The sequence below is a fragment of the Haliotis rubra genome, unplaced genomic scaffold (assembly GCF_003918875.1).
Source record: "Haliotis rubra isolate DU_JTF1 unplaced genomic scaffold, ASM391887v1 Scf234, whole genome shotgun sequence".
Taxonomy (NCBI): Eukaryota; Metazoa; Mollusca; class Gastropoda; order Lepetellida; family Haliotidae; genus Haliotis; species Haliotis rubra.
This window is the reverse complement of record NW_025766381.1, coordinates 792,501-813,536: the sequence shown is the minus strand read 5'-3', so window position 1 is coordinate 813,536 and position 21,036 is coordinate 792,501. Positions and strand designations below refer to the sequence as shown.

At 41.6% G+C, this 21,036-nt stretch overlaps 4 protein-coding genes across 4 annotated transcripts in view; all 4 read left to right on the top strand.

The window, feature by feature from the left end:
• The window catches only part of LOC124278268, a 187,787-nt gene that overhangs the window by 20,031 nt on the left and 146,720 nt on the right, over positions 1 to 21,036 (top strand). The gene's annotated exons all lie outside the window — the stretch shown is intronic.
• LOC124278266 overlaps positions 4,601 to 21,036 on the top strand; it is a 200,798-nt gene continuing 184,362 nt past the window's right edge. Inside the window, exon 1 of the mRNA XM_046713984.1 lies at positions 4,601 to 4,714. The gene's annotated coding sequence lies outside the window, so the exon portion shown is untranslated. The remainder of the gene's footprint in view (positions 4,715 to 21,036) is intronic.
• On the top strand, positions 7,927 to 11,529 carry LOC124278290. Its single transcript, XM_046714017.1, has 3 exons — positions 7,927 to 8,023; positions 9,304 to 10,253; positions 10,450 to 11,529. Exons 1-3 carry the CDS (start codon positions 7,927 to 7,929, stop codon positions 11,527 to 11,529), a joined length of 2,127 nt encoding a protein of 708 aa, XP_046569973.1.
• Positions 11,511 to 21,036, top strand: part of LOC124278267 — an 11,827-nt gene continuing 2,301 nt past the window's right edge. Inside the window, exons 1-11 of the mRNA XM_046713986.1 lie at positions 11,511 to 11,642; positions 11,819 to 13,218; positions 13,467 to 14,100; positions 14,349 to 14,465; positions 14,678 to 14,985; positions 15,720 to 15,827; positions 15,953 to 16,109; positions 16,266 to 16,449; positions 16,706 to 18,312; positions 18,416 to 19,675; positions 19,901 to 20,419. Of these exons, the coding sequence (XP_046569942.1) occupies positions 11,935 to 13,218; positions 13,467 to 14,100; positions 14,349 to 14,465; positions 14,678 to 14,985; positions 15,720 to 15,827; positions 15,953 to 16,109; positions 16,266 to 16,449; positions 16,706 to 18,312; positions 18,416 to 19,675; positions 19,901 to 20,419 (6,178 nt within the window). The 5' untranslated portion in view covers positions 11,511 to 11,642; positions 11,819 to 11,934. The remainder of the gene's footprint in view (positions 11,643 to 11,818; positions 13,219 to 13,466; positions 14,101 to 14,348; positions 14,466 to 14,677; positions 14,986 to 15,719; positions 15,828 to 15,952; positions 16,110 to 16,265; positions 16,450 to 16,705; positions 18,313 to 18,415; positions 19,676 to 19,900; positions 20,420 to 21,036) is intronic.

The following is a 21,036-nucleotide window of genomic DNA, read 5'->3' as shown; positions in this document are numbered from 1 at the left end:
GTGTACCCCTTTGCAAAGTGTACATCGCACAGTTCCCGTGACCGAATGCTGTGAACTCACAATGCCTCCCAAATATATATGTTTGTTTGTTGTTTAACACCGCACTCAGCCATTTTCTTGCTATATCGCGGCGGTCTGTACATAATTGAGTATGGACCAGACTATCCAGTGCCCAGTCACTGAGCCTCACCACCCGATCCCGTTAGTCACCTCTTGCGACCGGTTCTAACCCGCATTTTCACGGATAAATCATGATATTTATGTATTTAAGTTTGTGTATATTCGTCTAGGGGCGATGGGATAGCCCAATGGTTAAAGCGTTGGCTCGTCACACCGAAGACCCGGGTTCGAATCCCCACATGGGCACAATGTGTGAAGCCAATTTCTGGTGTCCCCCGCCGTGATGTTGCTGGAATATTCCTAAAAGCGGCGTAAAACCAAACTCAGTCAGTCAGTCAGCCAGTATATTCGTCTAAATAAGTGATGTCCAAAATAAGACATAGTTGTCCAATAACCAATGACATATTATGACTTCAATGGTTAACTTACTAACCAGGTTAGAGTGGTTAGTGGTTGGATACTCAAGCCAAATACTAGAGTATTATTCTCGGCAGGCCTATTCCTGGTATCCCCTTCGACGACCATACTGACACGTTTGTTGTAAATATTTATAAATACAGTCAAAGTCAAAATGCATTTAGGTGCACACACGTGATCTCGATCGTCGCCGGTCACACTGTGCAGAGTTGCTTCCCTTAGACGTACCCAAACCTAAGATGATGGGTTCGAATCCAACTGAACCTTCATTACATATCAAGATTTATCAGCACCATACATGTGGTGTTAGGAGTTCTCCACAGTGAAAAATGTCTAGTTGAAGACTGCTTATAGTAATGTTATATCCAACCCAATCAATCACTATGATGTTATATGTGGCTCCACCAACACTCCATATTTTCACCTTCTTTGCAGTGTGAGCGATGAAATCCTGGACATGCCTTGCCTTTTGGATCGTCTACATTTTCTCATATGCGGAAAGTCTTAGCAGCACTGGGTATGTCATCTGTTATCACCAAGGATACTCCATTCCATCCGCTCCTGATGCACTCCTCCATCAAGCCCAATAAACCGTATAAACATCTCCCTGTCAAACTACCGCTTTGATATATACACCTCTGGCTCCTACGACATTTTCTTTCTTAATACCCAGTCTTTACTTATTGCCTTTATCAGCTTCTGCCCTGCCAATTATATTAATTGCGCTGTTTTATTTGTTACACTCAGTATATAAATCTCCCATCCGATTCCGATTCACTCCTCCATCAAGGCCAGTGACGAATATAAACATCTCCTTTACAATCTCTAGCTTCCATGCCTTTTCGTTTGTTAACGTTCTGACTTTATAAGCTTACTGCCTAGAGACATTATGTTAATAATTTCTATTCTATTTTTTACATACAGTACATAAGAATCCTCTCCACTCCATGTTACATTTCTGCTGACGCCGCACTCAGCTATATGGTAGCAGTCAACAAATAAATAATCGAGTCTGGACCAGACAACCCAGTGACCAAAAGCATGAGATTCGATCTATACAATTGGGATACGATGACATGTATCAACCAAGTCAGCGAGCCTGACCACCGGATCCCGTTAGTCGCCTCTTAAGACAAGTATGGGTTGCTGAAGATCAATTCTAACCCGGGTCTTCACGGTTCATCTGGGAAAGTGCTTACTAATTATTTACTGTTGCAGGTCCCACGTCTGCCATCACACAGTAACTTACGCCGGTCCCTACCAAGAGAGATACACGTCTCATTGTGGGGCTTTCGGCTGGAAACGGTGTAGCCATCATCGAACCAGGTGAACATGATTTGTGAATGAGTGAGTGAGTTAAGACTTTAAGTCACATCGGCAAAGTTTCAGCCATATCGTGAGTAAAACTAGTTCTAAATTCATGATAAATACATACAATTGATAAAACCCTGTCAACGGAGGACAGTAAAATTGGTAGACTACCACAGATTTGTTAAAACTAGATTAACGAAAATTAAAATCGTAATATTATACTAACAATTCATGATACGAGTTAAAAAGTGGGCAAGGGATCGCCAGCAACGGAAGTTAAGTCACCAGGGAACCTGGGGAGATCATGACTTGTGTCCTCTCAGTCTTACTTGTCTTTGATGCTGATATTGTGCATTAGAAATAGGGCTGTGTACTGGCAAATATATTGTATTGCAATATATTGCGATTCAGGTACCCGTATTGCGGTACGTATTGGGATATATTGGGAACTTAAGTGTTTGACAGTGGGTGACATTAATTGTGCAAGTAAATCCTGGTCCCTAAACATAGATAGATAGATAGTCTTTTTTTCCTCCAACAGCAATCTCAAACTTAGGTTGCATTTTAGTCATCTGTTCTAGTTTCTTTGTTATACAGTTTATAGCCTTTCAGCACGAATGGTGTTTCAAAGGAACAAGACATTGGGTTCTGTAAGTTTCAGATGTCTGTCTGACCCACTAAAATTCACAGGACCCACAAAGTTAGTGAGTTTAGTTTTACGCCGCACTCAGCAATATTCCAGCTATATGACGGAGGTCTGTAAATAATTGAATCTGGACCAGAAAACCCAGCGATCAACAGCATGAGCATCGATCTGCGTAATTGGGAACCGATGACATGTGTCAACCAAGCCAGTGAGCATGACCACCCGATCCCGTTAGTCGCCTCTTACGACAAGCATGGGTTACTGAAGGTTCATTCTAACCCGGACCTTCACGGGTCCACAGTGATAGAGGATTTACGTTGAACAATAGTAGCTAACCTCGATTTTCTTAACACAGAATGGCAGGAGATCGATCTACGTAACACAGTAGTAGCTGATGTACGTAGCATGATGGCAAGTACATCACGTAGCACAGAACACATAAAATAATGCTTTTGATTAGTATTTTGTTATCGGATGCACCCGATTTATTGTTGGATACTTTAGATGCTTACTTTCGTCTGCTTGCCACTGCTATTGTCACTTTGTAATTCAACATAACCACGTCAGTTATCCGCGTGTTGTAGGTACCGCGTAGAATCACGTGTAGTGTATGAATGCTGCTCAGGATGGCGAAGTACCAACGGCGTCGACTGCAGCACAGGTACTGGCGCTCATTATTGTCATTAACATGGTAACATACCTTATAAGCAAGGTAAATTATGTAAGTAAATTCTGACTGACATTCAAATACCTTTTAGCATTCATAATACCAGTGTTTACTGAACTGCAACACTGTTGTCTTTTCCAGCCATCTGTTACAACAAGGACAACACCAATGGAGCCTGTAACCAGAGAGGAAGCTGTGTTGCTCCAAACAATTGTTCCTGTCACACTGGGTATACTGGATCACATTGTGGTAAGCGTCACGCCTTTATGTATTCGGTGCAAACGAGATTGGAGTGTGTTCAGAGTGTCGTACTATATACAACGGAGCCAAACAGAAAGCAAACTGCTACAAAAAGCGATCATGTTAATGCAAATGTTTGTAATATTTACGCCGCTTAAAGGACAGATTGTGCCATTCTTGCTTTTATCACAAAGTGCACACCTTCGTCTAACGGCACGACTTTACTAACGTAAGGGACAGTACGGTTAACATGACGCCAAGGTCTTTAAGGATGTTTGACAGTTTCACTAACCTGACACCGAGTCTCCCCTACTTCTCGAGCTGCTACAGCTGCTTTAGTTAATGAAAAAGAAACGTGCCCATAACTTGATACATAAATACGACATGATTGGTTGTCTTCAGATGTTGTTGCTTTTTGTCTCCATGATCACATACTAAGTTTTGTCCCCGTTTACCTGCTCCTAAGTCATTTGTGCTTTATTGCATATTGTCTACAGTACTTTATTATCTACAATGGCGAACATATTGGGGTTCGCATTTTTCATACGATGCCCTAGGGCAAAATATCTTTGTCATGGTGACGTGACGTCATGATCAAGGCTATGACGTCACGTTACTTCTGTGACGTTGCGTTCTATATGCGGCGACTGCCGGAAGCCAGCCTATGTTTGAAAATAGATTTGGGTTTATTTTCCTTAGTTTGACGACTTCGGTAATAAACAGAATATTATATTCGTGCACATATCATACTATGTTTACGACACTCGTGCCTAAATATCGGTATATCCCTCGCTCTCGCTCGGGAAATACCAACATAAGGCACTCGTGTCGTAAACATAGTTTGACATGGTCACTCATATATAGATGACAATAGTTTACATGGATATTTTTATAACACTTATTTTTAATGTTCAGATTCAGTTAGTAGATTCAGTTCATTGATACAATTTTTTAGAAATGGTTTTCTTTTTTGTCTTTCAGATCATTGTCTTGATGCTGGATCTGATCCTAAATATTCTATCTGGTGGGGCACAAACAGTCATCCTGACTGTGCTCGTGAGTTCTAAAGTTGAACTATGTGTATAGTATCTTACATGTAAACGCTGAATGTTTGCGTAATTACTTGGACAGTTACTTCATTTGGGGATAAAGGTTGGTACGTTTACTCTGTATTTTATTGTTAGTGACGTGTTCGTGGAAGAACCAATGGTGTTGGCCTGGCGACTGCCCAGACAGAAGATTGAGGACATCCTGTAAATGTAGGACGGGCTTCGTGAAGAAAGATGGAGGATCCAGCTACACAAAGTGTGACCGTGAGTCCAAAAGTGTTCCCCTCAAATTCGATGTAATTGCAGTACAGATAAGGTGAATGTCCTAGGAGAGACCAGATAGTTTGTCAGTTGTCATTTCAATAGTTTCCTTGAAATTGATTTCATAACAGTCTGTCGGTTAATGCTGTATGCATATGTACAGAAGCGTGTCATTTATATTCGGACACTTGACGTTGTTTAGACTTGCATGTTATTTCAGTGTAGCATAAATAATTTTCATGAAGTGAGTTTAGGATGGATCTTTGTAAACTTTGACAGGCAAATATGAAATCTTATCTGCTCTGCTCACATAATTTCAGTTCAATTTTCCGACCACTATTTAACTAATGACTTCACATTCATAAACCGCCATGTTAAAGGAGTTCACAGCGTTGTACATATGTTGATTAAATTGTTGCCATTCGATAAATAAGCATGGCCAATTTAAACAGAAATTATGAGATTGTAGGTAAGATGATTCCTCACAAATTGCAAATTTTGACTTGGATCTTACGAAACTTGAATTCATGAAAATAATTTTTGCTGCACTAAATTAACATGTAAGTCTATGGGAATTACGTCAAGTGTCCGAATATAACTGGCACGGGTCTGTATGTATAAACATGGCATTTGTAATGTAAAGAAGTTACCAAGCCACCTGATCGACTAGCTTCAACAACACCTTTGCATTTCTATGACCCTGATTGTTGAATTCACAGTTACTTACAAGCCCGAACTTCTAACCTGCAATATTGGGATGACCGATGCACACCACAGCAAAAGGAACTCCACACATGGGTCCAGCACTGGCTGTGCGCATGAGGCAGATACCTACGTCAACTTGAAGCCCAAATCTGTTTACTATCTGCTCTTCTCAAAGTTCGACAACATTAACATAAAAAATTCCCCAAACTATGTCTGCAATCAAAGCTATGGAATCGTGACTTCATCCGCAAAATTGAAGAAGATTCTCATCAACGGTACAGTGATTGCAATATTCTAACCCACAATGATAACTCTTCATTCCATTTACTATGTTCGAGACAATTGCTTAGAGGGAGTGAGTTAAAATACGCATCGTATCGGCGTTATTATTTCATACATATTGCGACTTGACCAAGTTTATTCATGGACCGATTTTGCACCAAAAGAAAAGGGGCGTTGGGGTAGTGATTAAAGCGTCCGCTTGTCACGCTGAAGACTCGGGTTCAATTCCCCACATGGGTACAGTGTGTGAAGCCAATTTCTGGTGTCCCCCGCCGTAATATTGCTGGAATATTGCTAATATCGGGATAAAACCATACTCACTTACTAAATCACGAAAATAAAATCAACGGAATAAAATGGAAAAGAGAACGATATCTGCTGAATAGAAATAGTGTTCCATGTGCATATTCTTTACAACACCTCACAATTAAATTTCGTAGTGCAATCAATCATGACCAGATGTGATCTTGGACTGATCTGAGTTGAAGAAGCATGCTTAAATATGTTCTTTGCATTATGTAGTTGGTCGTTTTCAATACAGGAGCCGAGACTACTCTGTCAACAATACCGTTACTCGGCGACAGTGACTCTGAGTGTTCCAATGCTCTGAGTGATACTTCACCGTCTAACTATCTATCATGTTCAAGGACTCTTCCGATTTCAACAGATATGCATGATGGGGAGAGGTATTTATACATTGCCTTTAATAATGCAACTTTGTTAAATATGAAATAAAAATTCTTTTTGAAAATATTTCAGTTGATAGAGTAGTACGCATCAATGAAAAATGTACTATTCTCTCTTTAGGCGTGTACCGTTCGTGAACAGTTGACTTGACATTGCATGTGTTTGCAATGACTGTCCCCGTTTCACGTACGCTTTCTATCATCACTATAGTGACCGATAACATGTACAAAGGACTAAACCCTTTACATAGTTTGAAAGCAGTGTCGATTGTACGATTCCGACTATATCAGGGATATATGTATGTGAATCACTATAAAGGGTGATGTTAACACGTGTTCGCGTAAACAGTGAACATAACACTCATCACAAACACACGTTAAGGCAAGTAAATTATTCATCTGAATAGCAAAAATGTCTTTGTCACTAACACGTCAAAATATGTCCTCCACATGTCTTCCATAAAAGTTCATGAAAGATATCATTCGCTTTTCAGTCTTTAACGTAATGCATTTGATCAACCCACAACTAAGAAATTATGAACGAAACTCTTAAAATAAGCCTAATTTTATCTATCCAGACTGTGCATCTATTTTTCCGCTACTGGAGGAGGATTTTTCAAGTATCAGGACTTTAACAATCACCACTTAGGAACCCAGATTTACAGTCATCAGACTTCTACCAAACAGCTCTGTTTCCGGTATGATATTGGTCAACCAGAACACTGCTCTAAACTCAACACGGGACACTGCGTGTCACAGCCACTGGAACTATCAACCCGCGTTACACGAACTGGTATGTATTTCAGCATTCGTAATCACCATTATTTATATTTCTTGTTTGGGCCAATGTATACACATGGAAAAGGGGCGGTGGGGTAGCCTAGTGGTTAAAGCGTTGGCTCCTCACGCCGAAGACCCGGGTTCGAATACCCACATGGGTACAACGTGTGAAGCCCATTTTTGGTGTCCCCCGCCGTGATGTTGCTGGAATATTGCTAAAAGCGGCGTAAAACCAAACTCAGTCAGTCAGTCAGTACACATGGGAAACAGTATCGCATTTTTAGTACTTTTCTTAGTTTTAGCATGCTACCATTAACCATAGCAGAGGAAAGGATCGACTCCTCAAGGAATAATTAAATGGCTAATGTAATTCAATTCAAAAAAGCTCTTTGTTGAGATAACATGGCAACATATTGAGACGTTTTGTAGGGCTGGTAACTATAGTCGTATGACATTATCAAGTATACATCATTTTCAAGATTCTAACATCAGTCCTCAAGGACTCACACAAGTATCATTAGCCGATCACAATGTCAGTATCTGGTGTAACATCCCTGACCCCCCTCCTACTCATTGACTGCATTCTACGATCTATAATGTCCCAAACATGGGCTGGAGATAGGGACTCTTGACGTAAGAAAGGTGCAACAGCAGATTCACGATTTGGCCTGGCATTGTCTTCCATGAGGACTGACCTTAAGTTCAGACGAAAGTCATCCAAAGGTTGCACAGCAACCCTGTCTAGGTTATCAGTGATGTCTGATGTCCATTCCGATTTTGCCTGATCGTCACAAGGTCAAGTTGACAGTCGTGCGAGAGGCTCCCAAACCACCAATGAACGCCTGTGAACTTGTCCAAGGTATCCCATTCCGAGTGCATATGCAGTGTTTCGTCCGACCTGTGGACCCTTTCCCATGACGTCAAATTCCAGTGATGTCGAGCATGACACCAAGCTAGTCGCGTTGCTTTGTGCTATGGAGATAGCAACGCACATTTGATAGGTCCTCTGGCTCTATACCCATTGGATTTTATGCTATTTCGGACCGTTCTGTAAGACAAACGACGATGTGAAAGCCAGTCTGTTTCACACGCCACATGCCATGCATGGATGAAGTCTTGAGATTCTGAGAAGGGCTATATGCTCACCTGGGGGTTGTCACTCGTTGTCGAACTGGACAGCATTCGTTTGCTGATAGTCGATTGTTGGCAGTCCGCATCTCTTACAATTGCCTTCAATGACATGCCAGAATTGTGCATACCTATTACGTGCCATCTTTGAGTAGATGTCAGTGGAGGAAGCTGATTATTTGCTTATCAACAACGAATTCAGTTGATCTTCCAATCAATAAGAGAGTTTAGATTTATAGTCACGCCGGCAATATTTCAGCCATGTTGTGACTTAAAAAGTTATAAATTAACAATAAACGCAATTAAATTGTAAAAAGAATTGTCGACAAAGGACAGTAAAATAACTATATTATCACAGTTATAGAATTAAAACTGGCATGTAACTTTTAAGATTAGACAAATGGTGCAGACAATACAATATAAAAACGGACTGGAGATCACCCACAGCTGAAGGTAGATCACCATGCTAGGGGCCATGGGGACTTACAGTAGCTTTGCTACCTGCTTGGAACCTAGCTGGATTTATATCATCCCTTCAGCCGTTGGTGATTGTAGTCGAATTTAGCCATAATTTATAATTGCAAAGATACTACGTTTCAAATATTTGGTAAGATCAATTCACTTCATTTATCTTTGACTTACGTACCCTCTCAGGAGCCAATCAATAGGAACAGTTGACTGAAACCTGATACCGAGTACACGTACGGCACGTGATGCTCGCCTTTGATCTTAGCAGGTATACTTTTAAAAAAAGGGTCAACGTAATCACATAAACAAACATAAATATATTATAATATACATGGCAAAATGGAGGTTAAAATCAGAGGTGTTGCCATTTCCAATGTGCATATAACATTTAAAGTTGTTTACCTTCAAGTTTGAATATTTGCTACTACCACCACGATGTGCACCGAGGCGGCTCCTACTCGTTGCGGCGTGACACTCCCGAGGGGCATTCATACTAGAAAACGAACTGTTTTTACATAATAGAATGAAATTTAAATATTGCAGGTGTAGTGCATGTTAAAACCTCTGGATGGACAGACCCTGTTCCGACGGGAGGAAAGGCTGATGCAGCATCGGGGTTGAAGTACACTAAAATACAAGTCCTCGAAACTGAACACAAAGGAAATGTGATCGACGTCATATACACGCCACTGAAAGGTTTGGATTTAAAATACGATAACAGGTTCGAGCTGGACATACCTATTCATCTCCCCAACAAATATGGCCTTTATGCTGTAATCCTGGAGGTACATGACACAGCTGGAAATATCAAGTCTGTACGTCGATTGGTGCTGTATGACAACTCATCCAAACTGATGACAGATTCCTCAAAACCACTTCAAGTTGTGTCAGCAACACAGAAATCAAGTTTCAAATGGCAGACAAACCTGGCACCTGTATGTATAGACTGGAAAGGCCGTTACTCCAATGATGAAATGAGGGACAATAACCTTCTGGAGCCGGTGCGTCCACAGGTAGAAGTGGTGGCTGGATATGACCAAACTACTGGAATCCTTCCTATTTCTGGGACTCCTAATGTTGATGGCATCGTCGAGGCAAAGTATTCTGTATCTGTTGATTATGGCGTAAGGTCAAACTGGGAATTGGTTCCTAACTTCATCAACCAGTCACTTTGCATCTCCCCAAAGCTGCTGGATGGTCAAACTTATAATATTTCAATAAGATTTAAAGACATTGTCAGCAACTCAATTGAGGAATCGGTACGTGTCTACATTGACTCTACTGTTCCCGACATATCCAACATGTGGCTCGTGAAAGATGGAAACAAGCAGGTGTACGTCCACGACAGCCTCGACCTTTCTACCATGCTGCTCCAGTTTGATGTCAGTGATCCTCACAGCGGCATTGTGTATGTAGAGTGGTACCTTGGCACCAAAGACTCGTCAGACGACCTTGGCCATGGTGTACTGCCAGTTATAAAACTGAAAGAAAAGGTAACTATGCTGTATAGTTTTTAATTTATAATGAAAACCAATTTTATTTTCCTTATTTTATCTGTAGTTCAGTAAGTTGGAACTGTGTGTTTGTTAAAATTGTTTTGGTTGGATGATCCTTTAATTTTTAATACTGCAGTATATTTTCATTCATCATTTATTTTGAACTATATATTTTTATATATTCTGTTTGCAGTCCTGTCCATCAAATTCCAACTGCTACTGTCCATCCATTGGAGAGTGTCAGTTTCACAACTATACTGTAAAGCTGAATGCTCTTGTGGCAAACAAGACCAATCAAGCTCAACACAACCAGCCCTTCTTCTTCACGGTCGTATCAACAAACGGAGCAGGCCTGAAGAACATCGATCACATGGACATCCTCGTGGACACCTCTCCTCCTGAAGCAGGGACCGTTAAAGAAGGAGCAGTGGACGGACCTGATGTGGACTACACAAGTGAGGATACTGTACTGGTCAACTGGGCAGGGTTTATTGACCATGAGAGTGGCATCCATCATTACATGGTCAGTCTGGGCCAGAAATGTCTGACACTTGATGTCATGAAAAACATTACGGAAGTGATTACTATTCCAGGAAGCATCAATACAGCACGGTTTATAATTCGTGAAGAGATGAAGAAATATTATGCCACAGTTGTTGCCTTCAATGCTGCTCTCAGTCCTTCAATAGCCGCCTGTTCTGATGGGATAATCAGGGATACCTCACCTCCATCAGTATACAATGTCGTCTTGAGATCTGCAAAAACATCAAAAGAACACGTTGTGTGCCTGAATGGGGATCTCTGGCTTGTCAAAAGAAATCTAACATTACAGCTGTTTCAGAACACCAGTGAATGTTCACAGAGATGCAATTCAATTTCCACATCAACCTTTGCTGAAATATTCCCCAAGATTAACAGAATCTTGAATGATACTGAAATGGCCGACAGCCTCTGTAGACATCTTCCATCTTTAGAAGACTCTGTGATCTTTCTTCCATCAGACAAGATAGACCTCCATTGGAACTGCACAGAAAATGAAAGCCAGATACAAGATTTCTCAGTGGGATTTGGATCTGACACGACAACAGTTCATGACCCAGATATTCTGGACTACGCATCCAGTAAAGGACGCCACTCATTTAAGATTAACCATGCTGGCTTTTCTGGGAAGAACATGTTCTACGTCTTTCTAAAGGCAGTTAATAAGGCCGGTCTGACTTCAGTTGTAACTTTTGGACCAGTGATGATCGACAATACACCCCCCTGTTGTTAATGAGATTATAACACCAACAGCTGGGGGAGATTTTGTCACTGTTACATGGGACAATGTGACATTCACAGATTCAGAGCAACAGGATTCCGAATTTACAGTTTTGTACAGAATTGGTAAGGTCTTACAACACTACTAGTTGTTCTTTTAAAAAAAAGTCTCTGTTTCAGTTTAATTAATCTTCTAAACATTAAGGAACATCGGATAAACCAACGACGATTGTTTAATCATATGATTTTGATGAGGGTTTCTGTTACTTTTATTGGAAACAGTACTTTGAATTTTGTTTTAGTTCACGATGGACATCATGTGACACCTATACTCCAAACGCCAAACCACATCACAAAAGCCTGTCAGATCCAGGGCCACGCTGGTTGTATAAGATATCCACTCGAAAGACTAAAAGAGATGGACTCGGAGCTCAACAAAGCATTTCTCTTTGAACTGTATGTGTACAATTCTGCAGGTCAATTCACACTCGTTACCACGGAGGGGATTACAGTACCATCTAAATTCCCACCAGGACATGGCCTAGTCTATGACATTGACCCAATGGATGTTGATGGGAAGGATGATGTTGACTTTCACTCAACACTAAAGAAGTCTTGTGTCAAGTGGAATGGCTTCCTTCATCACAGAGATGTCCAGTTTGAAGTGGCCCTAGGGTCTGCTGTAAATGGAAGTGACATTAGTCCGTTCAGATCTGTAAATGGTACAAGTGCATGTATAACTTCATCAAGCATCAAGCCACGTGTCAAGTATTATGCTACAGTAAGGGCAACATGTTCAGGTGGATCATCATATGCTTCATCCGATGGTTTCATCATAATTGATCAACCAAATGATGACCAGTTTGCCTTTGAAGTTTTTGATGGAGTATCGTGTGATATGGACACTTCTGTCATCTCGGTATTGGCCCGAAAAACAGATGAAAGTTCAGACATCAATATAACGAGGTCATACGTACCATCTGCGTCTCTCGGCATAGGACAGAGATATCTTGTTAAGTGTCAACTTTCCCTAAATGGCACACTAAGGTCGGATGACGTTTTCTTTGTGTCAAACCTTAGCACTGCTGGAAAGATGCAAGACTTGGACACGTATGAGTTTGTACCTTTGACAAATTATCCTCGGTTCTACATTACCAATGCTGCTGATGACATCGGCAACTCAACTATCCATATGTGCTCACTGGACATTGACTACACGTTGTCTAAGAACAAAGTGTCATCTTTCTGGAAATATAATGGTCCATGGAAAGTGCTTACAACTCATTTTCAAGCTGTTCTCAAAGAAAGGATGCACTGCAAAAACAGCACGCAATGTTATAAAACAGTCTCAGGCGTTTTTGTAAACGGTGGAACTAACTATGCAGACTTCACTAATATAGTCCTTGAAAAAGGCAAGGTGTACCAAGTGTTTGTGAGACCCTGTTTTGATAGTGTGTGTTTGGCTTGGAAATCTTCAGATGGCATTAAAGTTCTTTCTGGACTTCCAAAAGTAACAACAACAGCATCCTTCACCAATAGATCCATATCGTCTTGTCATGCTGTGACAATTCATGTCGAAAACACTGAATGTGAAGAGGAACCAGGAGATTTAAGCACAATAATCTATCGCTGGTCTGTTGTGGACAAACATAACGATACCTTAACTCCCTGGCAAACTGACCAGTCACTAGCCTCAGGAAAGGTAGTAATTTATTTTTATATACGAAGGAATGCTGACAAAATAGTTATAATAGCCTTGATGTAGTTTGTACATGGGAATAAAAGGTCATCGTTGATATCCTTATCTTCTTAAACATGGTGGGGTTGCAAAAGGGGATATTGTGTCTTATTGGGTTGGGTTTGCAAAAGGGGTGCTGTGTCTGATTGACCATGCTTTGTCTATACCATATTGTGTCTCTAACAACAGACAATTCTGCATCTCCCTTCCAGGCTGACGTCTGTCTTGAGGATCATGTTCAGTCACACAGTATCATCAACGTATGTGTCAGAGTCACCTGTCCATCTGAGCTGTCTCGTACATCGTGTACGACTCTACGCCAGACTGTGAATCACGGGAACAGACTTGTTGAAGTGAACCAGAATGATGTTCCGAAAATTATGAAAATGATGGAAATCCTGCAATTTTCCAATCTTTCCTCCTTTGATACTGACATTGCCGAGTCTCACATTAAACTGGCGGGTGTTATGCATGGACTAGAAGGCCTGATGTCCACCTGGTATTTGATGACAGATCCTTACATTCCCACTGACTGTAAATCTGACGATAAATGTATCACCAGTGTACAAAAAGAAGGACCAGTTGCTAAGTTTCATGGTACACATTTACTGGATGGTATAACATATTATGTATGCGTCCAAAGCAATAACACAAGATTAACAATGTCAGAATGTGGAGATGGTGTTGTCATAGATGATCGCCCGCCTATCAAAGGAGATGTTTGGGTGGTGAACCAACACAATGGATTCCTTACCGAAGGGGATGTTCTAGTGATGGCTTGGTCAGGTTTCAGGGACCATGACAGTACCACTGAGTCAGGCATAACCCACTTCTCATGTGCTATAGGTAGGTTCATTTGTTGCGTTATACCATGTAGGTAGGTTCATTCCAGCATACTCATGTTTCGTTAATTATAAATGTCACAGGTGAAAAGAGGTGATCTTAGATAAACAAAGCTTTCTACTTGTCAGGGACAGGTTATAGTGAGCAATGCAAAATAGAAACATCGTTAGGTATGTTATATAGTCCAATTGATAACATTATACATGATTTACGTAACCACTAATAAATGTCCCCATGTTCGTCTGTTTCAGGTTCTTATCCAGGAGGCCAAGATGCTCTGGTCTTCACAAATGTTGGCTTTTTACACCATGCACACTTTTCAAACATGATGTTGGTGAATGGGAAAACCTACTATGCAACTGTGAAAGGTGCGTCCAGAATATATGCATACACTATCAAAAAACAATTAACCTGTTTTTAAATTTAATTGGTAAAATCGGTATATCCCTTTACTTTCATTTATGCAACACGTTTGTTCTCCTACAACATTATGACGACTGTTGTTCGGTTCATTGTGACAGAATGGAAACCAGGTCCTGCAAAAGCTAATAATTGCCATATTTTGGTGTTGGTATTTCAGCTTTTGACCGACTTGGGCACTCAACATCGGCTACTTCAGACGCTGTTCTGGTTGACGTCACACCACCTAAAACAGGAGACATCTTCATCGGCAATACACTCGACAGCCACAGCGTGGTTTCAGCAGACAGGCTGACCGTTCATTGGACGGGATTCGAAGATCCCGAGTCTGGCATCCTTTCAACGTACCTGGCCATAGGGTCGACCATCACTGGAACGCTGTCACCTTTTACGAAATATGCAGGAACATTTGCAGACATCCACACGAATGGATTTATAGATGGCCATGAGTATTTTGCAAAACTAATGGTACTGTTGTCATTTTGATCTCTGCTTATTCATTCTTTTAAGTAAGTCTATGTTTACAGACATAATTGCAAAAATCAAAGAAGTAACACTGACATTTTATATCCAAGCGGGAAAAAGCCATGTGCATCATTAAAACCCCCATTGAATTCAGAAACCATATATGTGTTTAGAGTAATGCCTGATAATCCAATGTCGATGGCTTGATTATCCACTTTAACTTTGGAACCGCACGTCCATTCCGCTTATAGCATCACGACATAAAATCCACTGAAGTAAGAAATTCAGGCATTCACCATGACAACAAAGAGTGACGCAACAGATTTGTAATGCCGGTTATTGACCACGATGGACGCTCACGAGCTACTGTGACATCACGTCGGTAAGGATGTCAAATCCGCCTGGTTCATCTGTGAAGTCGGATCCAGACTGACTTCTGAAATGACAATTGCCCAAACACCACTTTTCAGCCTGGAATGACCTTCACAGGGATTTGGGGTTGACACTTATATGTCAGTATATTGTTCTGTTGTTGGCATTATTTGCTTTCTCCTATGATGGCAATGCACCTGAACTAGTGGTCGCTTGTACACATCAAATAGATCATATACAACACCAAGACTGTTAACATGATTGTATCAGTAGTAATCTACTGCCAACAGGAGCGTCGTAGTATATACATGTATATGAACGTGTCAGCACGAGAAACGTTTGAGATCCTTGCAATCTCTGTTTAGATAACCAATCGAGCTGGCTTGACTTCTACAGCAGTGTCCAACACCTTCACTGTGGACTCGTCACCACCTACCCGAGGTGTTGTTACTGATGGTGAAGATACAGACAAGGTAGTGTTCTGCATTGACATATGGTACGGTTGAAGTCCACATTTCCAAGCAGCCTATGATTCAAGAATCAAAATTAAAATTACAAGAAATTTTATTTGTATAAATACACTTGCAAATTGCTTCAGGTGGAGTTAGACTACCAGGGGTTCACTGACAGATACGGTTGTCACTGGTCTGGATTTGATGATCCACACTCTGGGTTGTCCTCTTTCCGCGTTAGCCTGGGGACGCAGCCCTATCTGGATGATGTTGTGACAGAAACGCACACGGGATTAGGAACAGGTATACACAGAGTCAACCAACGATGTATATTAAAAAAACGTACGGGTATTTAATTTGAATAGTCCTGATGCAAGTTATGAATTGACACAAGTTATGAATTGACACACATCAATCATGTATTTCTAAAAATAACAAAATAAAGTTCCTTTTTTCCAGAAATGTCATGGACTGGAGACTTGCCTCTCGGGGTAAAACTTTACTGCAGTGTTGAGGCTTGTAACCGTGCAGGACTTTGCTCAAAATCTGCATCCGATGGGATCATCCTGGACAACTCTCCCCCTGTTCCTGGCATGGTCTTTGTGGGCCATGACGGACATCATCGCAAATATCATGGACATGCGTAATTATGTTTAGTATCCTGTTAAATGGAGTGCTCTTGATCAATGGAGTGTCTGATCCAGACTCGATTATTTACAGACCACCGCCATATAGCTGTAATATTGCTGAGTGCACTCACTCACGCATTGGAGTTATCACCGAGTTATCAGAATTATCAACGAAACCATATATACTTCATGTGGTAACATATCCTCAGAATCCTTTCATGTTATATCCCAAGATGTGTTCATTTTACATTACCAGTATTGTGATTTCAGTTCCTCTCTTACTGCTCGATGGTTTGGATTTGAGGACCCAGAGACGGGGATCAACCACTTCGACTGGTGTGTAGGAACAACCGCTGGGATATGTGATGTCCTTCCAAGTACCAACAACCTTCTTTCTGACTCAGTTCTTAAAACTGGTCTCAAGTTGCCATCTGGCCATCCCCTTTATGTTACTGTCAATGCTACAAATCCAGCAGGTCTAGTGGCCACATCCACTTCAGACAGCTTCATCGTGGATGCATCCGCTCCAGTAGCAACTGTGAAACCAGCGTTCACATCTCCCTACTCTAGAAACATGTCTGCTGTGAATGTACAATGGGAGAACTCCATGCTTCATCTTCACTGGAAGTTCACAGATGCTGATAGTCCCGTTGAAAGACACCTGGTGTCACTGTCTACTCATCACGATGGATCATCTGCTGTTGAAAGCATTCACCTGGGCGCTCAGCATTCCACCATCATCCTCTTCAAAGCAGGGAATCTGATGAGAAGTGGCGATGTCTACACTGCCACTGTCACTGCCTGTAATGCTGCAGATCTTTGTTCCACAGCCACAAGTAACCCGATCCTTATAGATTCTACGCCCCCACAGCTGGGAGGATTCGACTCCCCGATGGTATGGGGAAGTATCATTGACAAAGGTGCAACCAAGACACGCTTTAACCTCACATGGATTGGCTTCACCGATATTGAATCAGGAATAGATGTGTATCATATCTCTATTAGTCGAAAATATGATGGCGTTGAACTGTCGGGCGGAATTGTTGACATACTGCATGAGAAAAGCACAACTGTACAATCAGCTGACTTCATACTTAGTGATGAAATCAAGACAGGTGAAAATATCATCCTGACAATCTCAGCGACAAATGCTGCTGGTTTATCAAGTGGGATTGGAAAGGTGACTGTGGCAGTTGTTGCCACTGATACTAAACACACAAAAGGCATGCTGGAACTTCAACGTCACTCATGCTCAGTCCATTACTGCGAAGGCGACTGCACATGTGCTGTTTTGGGACAGCATTGTACGCTTAGTTCATCACAACCGAACTGCACTGATACAACCAGTAAAAGGAAGAGTACTGATATAGTCGTACATCCTGGACTTGAATCGGATGCTACAGTTACCAGATCATCGTCGTGTCTAACTGGTCACTGGGTGGCCTCGTCCCCACAGGTTTTCGACAAAATCACACGATTTCAATGGAGCATGGGAGAAAGAGCAGAACCAGCAGGAATTGGTATATTTGATCTGAAAACGGAGTCTGAGTGGCGTGACATAGGGAAGGGTACACGAATCATACACTGTCTTCCGAACGGACAGTCCTTGCAGCATGGTACAGAATATATTATCTACGTCAAAGCCTGGTTTGACTTCAGCGAGTTTGCAGTGTTCCAGTCTGATAGTATCCTTGTGGACCACACATCGCCTGTAGTTCAGAGGGCAAAGTCACCCCTTGATTCAGATGGTTCTTGTAATTTGGACTTGGAATATTTCAGTCAAGGGCAAACAATAACAGCATGTTGGGACGGAGTATTCAATGATACACAGACGCCAATGTCAGGCTTTGAAATCTGGGTTGGCACGTCACCAGAAGGTATGACTTTTTTAGTAATTTAATTCTTTGAAGTGAACCCTTCGCATGATACTGCAAATACAATTGTGATATTTGAGTAATTGATACTTCTTTTTTATTCCAGGAGATGATATTTTACAACCAACTTCCACTGGTAAACAAACTTCATATACGATTCCATTGGCTCTCCTAAAAAGTGGTACGAAATACTATAGCAGCATCAGGGCCACCAACATGGCTGGTCTGCAGACAACGGCAGTGTCAGATGGCTTTGTAGTCGATGACGAACCGCCTGTAGTTGGTGTAGTCTTCAACACTGATCGCCACAAGAGTATTGAGTTTCAGTCGTCCAAGACAACATTGAGGGCTTCTTGGCATGGCTTTGAAGATTATCACTCCTATGTTCAGAGGTTTGAAATTGCGGTTGTAAATGAGGGAGAACAAGTCCTGGACTCCATGTTTAAATATCATGGAATGGATAATGAGATCATCATAGACAATCTGGCACTGGAGGAGAACAAGAGGTACCGCATTGCAGTCAGAGCAGTTGATGCTGCAGGTCTTCACAGTGGCACAGCTGAGTCCCCAAGTGTACTGATTGACACATCAGCCACTAAAGCCTTTCAGTGCACATCTTTCCTTGACAGGAAATTGAACTTTACTTCAACTAAATATCAACATCTTCGATACGATTCCATTCAACTTCACGCATCAGGACATCTGCAGAAGAGTACATTCTATCAGATTACAGTGTTGGGTGATTTGGACATTCACACGACAAACGTCATATTTACAGTAGGTAAACTGCATATTCCGGCCATGTTTGAGCAGAAAATCGAAGAAACGCAAGCATCGCATAACTTCCTAGCCCCAAATTCCGGCCTTACTAACATAAGTATATCAATCACAGGCACTAATGTATCTGAGACCTTACAAGTGACACTCAGTCAATGTCAAAATCTCGTAGAGACCAATTCAGAAAATGGCATCATCGTTTGGCAAATCCGGCCATCTGTTGTTGCCGTTTGTGCCAGGGTAATAGATCAGGAAAGCGGCACTAGAAGTGTGTGGCTCGGAGTGGGAACCAGCAAGGGAGGGTACCAGATCCGTGCCTTGTCCCCAACGTCTGTCAGCAACCATGAAATGATTCTGGTGGAAGAGCCACATGGTAGCCCAGTCCATGTCACAGTGATGGCGGAGAACAATGCTGGCCTCAGAACCATCTTCACATCGAAGCCAATCACCATCGACCACACACCACCAATGATTCAGTTTGTTTCTTCAAATCTAGAGTACACAGCAGGTTTTGATACTGTCTCAATGAAACTGACATGGCGGGTTGAAGATGACGAAAGTGGAATAGACACATGCTTTTGTACACATGGTAAATGACATTTTTAATTAGAAAACAAAAATATGGAAATGTGATGATATGTTAATGTGTTCACACTAACATGTAACTGATGTTCTATTCACATAAGTAATAATATGTTCTTCCAAATAGCAATAGTGAAATCCACGCGTGTCCGCTTGGTATACACATGCATAATGCACGTGTCACCATGCTGTCCAACGTTTTCGAATGTATTTCAAATTTTCTTGATTTCAGGCACGACCGTTTCTTACGAACCAAATTGGAGTGAGTCCCCATCAACGGCTGATTGTGAGATCAAAAACATCCCTGCTCCTCAGGACAGTGTTCAATGTGCATGGGTCCGTTGCATCAACAATGTAAACATGGAGACAGTCATCAGATCAGAACCTCTGCATGTTACGTACCGCCCTCCTTCACTCCCAGTAGGCTCTCTGAACATCTTTGTGGACAATCAAATATCTCCAGGACTGCTCCCGACTAACACACAGGCTTACACAGACCATGTGGGGTTCGCTTGGCAGGGGGCAGACACTCCTTGGGTCAGGACCTACGAATGTCGTCTTCTAGAACACGGCGCACCAGTAGCTGACTGGGTATCAACTGGAAAGAAGACCTCTGCAACTCTCGATGGATTGAGGCTACACGATGGACATGTGTATGGCATCCAGGTCCGCGCGGTGAATGACAGAGCCCAGTACAGTAATGTCCTCAACAGTTCCGTGGTAGTGGAGAGCCGGTCGCCTGTGACCACAGGTACGCATAAATATTTTAAGTTTAAATATGTTAAAGGTTAATGCCAAAACCATAGCAGTGCGCATGCATGCCGTAGAAGATTTATGACATATTCCCAATGCAAGGGTGTCCATTAAGCGATATGAACTCCAGCTTTCAGTTTTCCCTATCAGTTGCACGTGACATTCCACAGGAGCTGGAGTTGGAGCGTGTGGAGCAGAAATTGGGCCAATTTGATGAAATTGTGTTGTATGGTTAGGTAACAGTACTTTTTCAAATGACCTCACAAGGATGAGTGAGTGAGTTACGATTTATAGTCACATCGGCAATATTTCGGCCATATCGTGACCATATTGTATATAAAGTTATAAATTGATAATAAATGGAATTAAGTAACAACAACCTGTCGACGAAGGACAGTAACGCAATGATGAGGACTAATATCGAATACGTCGTTGACCATCAAATAAGGACATGGAACTTGAATATCAAGATAGATAACTATAGTAAATATACAGACGTATTTGGTTCTTACAATAACAGAGTCTGACGAACTGCATATTACATTAACATGGTGTCCTCAACATGGGTCTTCTAAATATAACACTGCTTCTCAAATATTGCATTCAATTTGTACA

Excerpts from the sequence above, each read along its gene's own strand:
- LOC124278290 (XM_046714017.1), top strand. The coding sequence starts at position 7,927 with ATGTCCATTCCGATTTTGCCTGATCGTCACAAGGTCAAGTTGACAGTC. Across the intron at positions 8,024-9,303 it reads CGCCTGTGAACTTGTCCAAG|GTGTAGTGCATGTTAAAACC; the intron begins GTATCCCATTCC and ends TAAATATTGCAG. Across the intron at positions 10,254-10,449 it reads TTATAAAACTGAAAGAAAAG|TCCTGTCCATCAAATTCCAA; the intron begins GTAACTATGCTG and ends TTCTGTTTGCAG.